General features: G+C 41.2%; 1 protein-coding gene across 1 annotated transcript; it reads right to left on the minus strand.

The window, feature by feature from the left end:
- Window positions 1–1,661: 1,661 nt before the first annotated feature.
- On the minus strand, window positions 1,662–2,462 carry LOC110712981 (uncharacterized mitochondrial protein AtMg00310-like). Its single transcript, XM_021891440.1, has one exon. It carries the CDS (start codon window positions 2,460–2,462, stop codon window positions 1,662–1,664), a length of 801 nt encoding a protein of 266 aa, XP_021747132.1.
- Between the last annotated feature and the right edge of the window lie 226 nt (window positions 2,463–2,688).

The raw sequence follows: 2,688 nt of genomic DNA on the forward strand, positions 1-2,688 counted from the left end.
GAATTAAGCAATACCTCCGTTGAAGGTTTCGACAGTTCTAGGGTTTTTTTCTTGGCTTCTTTGTGGTTGTTTCGAGGCGTTGGTGGTGGCAGTAGTGGTGGTTCAATGGATTTGAGTGTGAGGGGCGGCAACTAGATCTCACGTGTAATTGAGTGTCAGAGGCGGCGATTGGATCGATCTGAGTGGTGACAGTGGAGTGGTGGTGGTGGAGTGGTGGTTGTGAGAGAATAGAGAGAAAAGTTGGTGATGTTGGTGGTGGATGTGGGCTGTGAGGTAGGAGAGTGAATATGGTTTAGGGTTTAAATTATTGATTGATTAATTTAGGTTAATAAGTTAATATGTGGTTTATTGAAGTTAAGTAAGGGTATGTTGGTAAATTCACCCAAAAAAATTTACTATATTAGGAATTTTTTTGGTTGTTGCACATAATGTGTAGTTTCCATTTTAGGAAATTGTTGCACATTTTATGAAACGGAGGTAGTATTTTTTTTTTTGACGGGAAATGCTCTCAAATATTATTAAGCAACAAAGTGGCTCAAATCAGCCAAAACAAACTCAGTTACATCATCAGGGTATTCCTCCATCCAAACTCTAACATCAGAATAAGAATTACATAGCTTAGCTAAACTATGCGCTACTCGGTTTCCTGACCGCTTCACAAAAGAGAATGAACACATATGACACGAGCGAGAGAGCTTGAGAATGTCAGTAACTACCATCCCAAAGGCCGTTTGAGTGACAGTTGCCTTCACCAAATGCGAGTAAAGCTTCAAACAGTCCGTCTCCAAACAAATGCTCAAGAAACCCGACTCTAGAGTGATCTGCAATGCGTGTCTCAAAGCCATAGCCTCCATTACGTCTACATCAAAACTACCAGCCATCTTCATACAAGTATAAACAACAACCTCACCTGTATAGTCACGCATCACCCCCCAAAAACCAACAGCTAATGTGGATATCAGCGCTGCATCCGAATTTACCTTGATCACCCCAAGAGGAGGGGGTTTCCAAGTTGTGTCGAGCACCATAGCAGGGGGGCTGACATTGCTCATCTCCTTTGCAAGAGTAAACTCCCCAATTAAACTCACTGCCTTGCTAATAACCTCGTGCCCATCCACCCATTTCTTTGAAAAATTCCAACCATTTCTACGCAACCATATTCCCCAAGCAAGGCTCCAAAATAAACTCCACCAACTCATGTCCTTGAGCCTCTTAAGGACCGATAAACACCACTCCCTAAAGTTGTTCCCAGTATAGTTTCCCACAGTCAAACGAAGCGGTGAAGTATACCAAATCAAACTAGCACCTTCGCATTTCACAATCGTATGGAGGATGCTTTCCATTTCATCCCCACACAACGGACACATAGTATCAATCACCATTCCTCTTCTTGCAAGATTTTCTCGAGTAGCAATCGCCTCTCTTATACACCTCCACGCAAACATTTTAACCTTTTGGGGAACATCTACACTCCAAACAAATTTCCAATCAAAACTAGAGCTTCCATTTGAGGTCGAGGCCATGTCACGCATTTGATCCACAGTGAGCAAGTTGTATGCACTCTTCACTGTAAAATGCCCATCCTTAGAGTAATGCCACATCCAAGAGTCTCTACTATCAAACATAGGAATAGGAATGTTTGGTATTGCACTTACCTCAACTTAAAAAAAAACCTGATTGAGGACATCAAAATTCCAGCTTTTGTCACTCCACAACTGGCAGACATACAGCGGGCATAAAGCGTCATCTGGTTTGGTCGATGCCACATTAAAGTCCTTTAAAGTCGGAATCCAAGGATCACGCCAAATATGCGTCGAAACTCCATCTCCAATATTTCTTCGAACACCTTTCTTCAAGACATCACGAGCTCCAAGAATGGACCTCCAAGTGTAGCTCGAGTTTGGGCTAATTTTAGTCTCCATAAAGTTCGAATGGGGAAAATACTTTCCTTTTAGAACCTTTTCCATGAGAGACTCTTCGTTTGAGAGGATACGCCAAGCTTGTTTAGCAAGGAGCGCCTTGTTAAAAAATTTCCATGTCTCTAAAACTAAGACCTCCTTGACTTTTGGGACATACATCTTTTCCCAAGCCACCCAACAAATCTTGTTTTCCTCTTTCCTTTGTTCCCAAAAAAACTGACGACAAAGTCGTTCCACCACATTTAAAATGCTTGTCGGAATCAAAAAACATTGCATAGCATATGTAGGAATTGCTTGAGCAATAGATTTGATTAGAACTTCTTTTCCGGCCTGAGACAAATACTGTTCTTTCCACCCTTTGAGCTTTTTCCAAATCCGATCATGAATATTCTGAAAAACATGTTTTTTAAACCCTCCAATATAAGTTGGAAGACCTAAGTATTCATCATGTCCCTCGACAGCTTTAAATGATAACTTCATCTGAAGCATGTTTTTTCGTTCTTGATCAATGTTTTGGCTAAAGGACACCTCTGATTTATCCATATTCAGTTTCTAACCCGATGCAATCTCATAAGTAGAAAGGATCCCAAGAACACTCTCCACTTCTTCCTCCGTCGATCTCACAAAAAGGAGACTATCATCTGCAAAGAAAAGGTGAGAAATTGGCTTAACATGATGACCAATTTTCACCCCATGGATGAGATTTATGTTCTCCGCGTCTCTAAGCAAGGCTGACAATCCTTCTGCACATAAAATAAACAAAAAAGGA

Source organism: Chenopodium quinoa, unplaced genomic scaffold (assembly GCF_001683475.1).
Source record: "Chenopodium quinoa cultivar QQ74 unplaced genomic scaffold, ASM168347v1, whole genome shotgun sequence".
Taxonomy (NCBI): domain Eukaryota; kingdom Viridiplantae; phylum Streptophyta; class Magnoliopsida; order Caryophyllales; family Amaranthaceae; genus Chenopodium; species Chenopodium quinoa.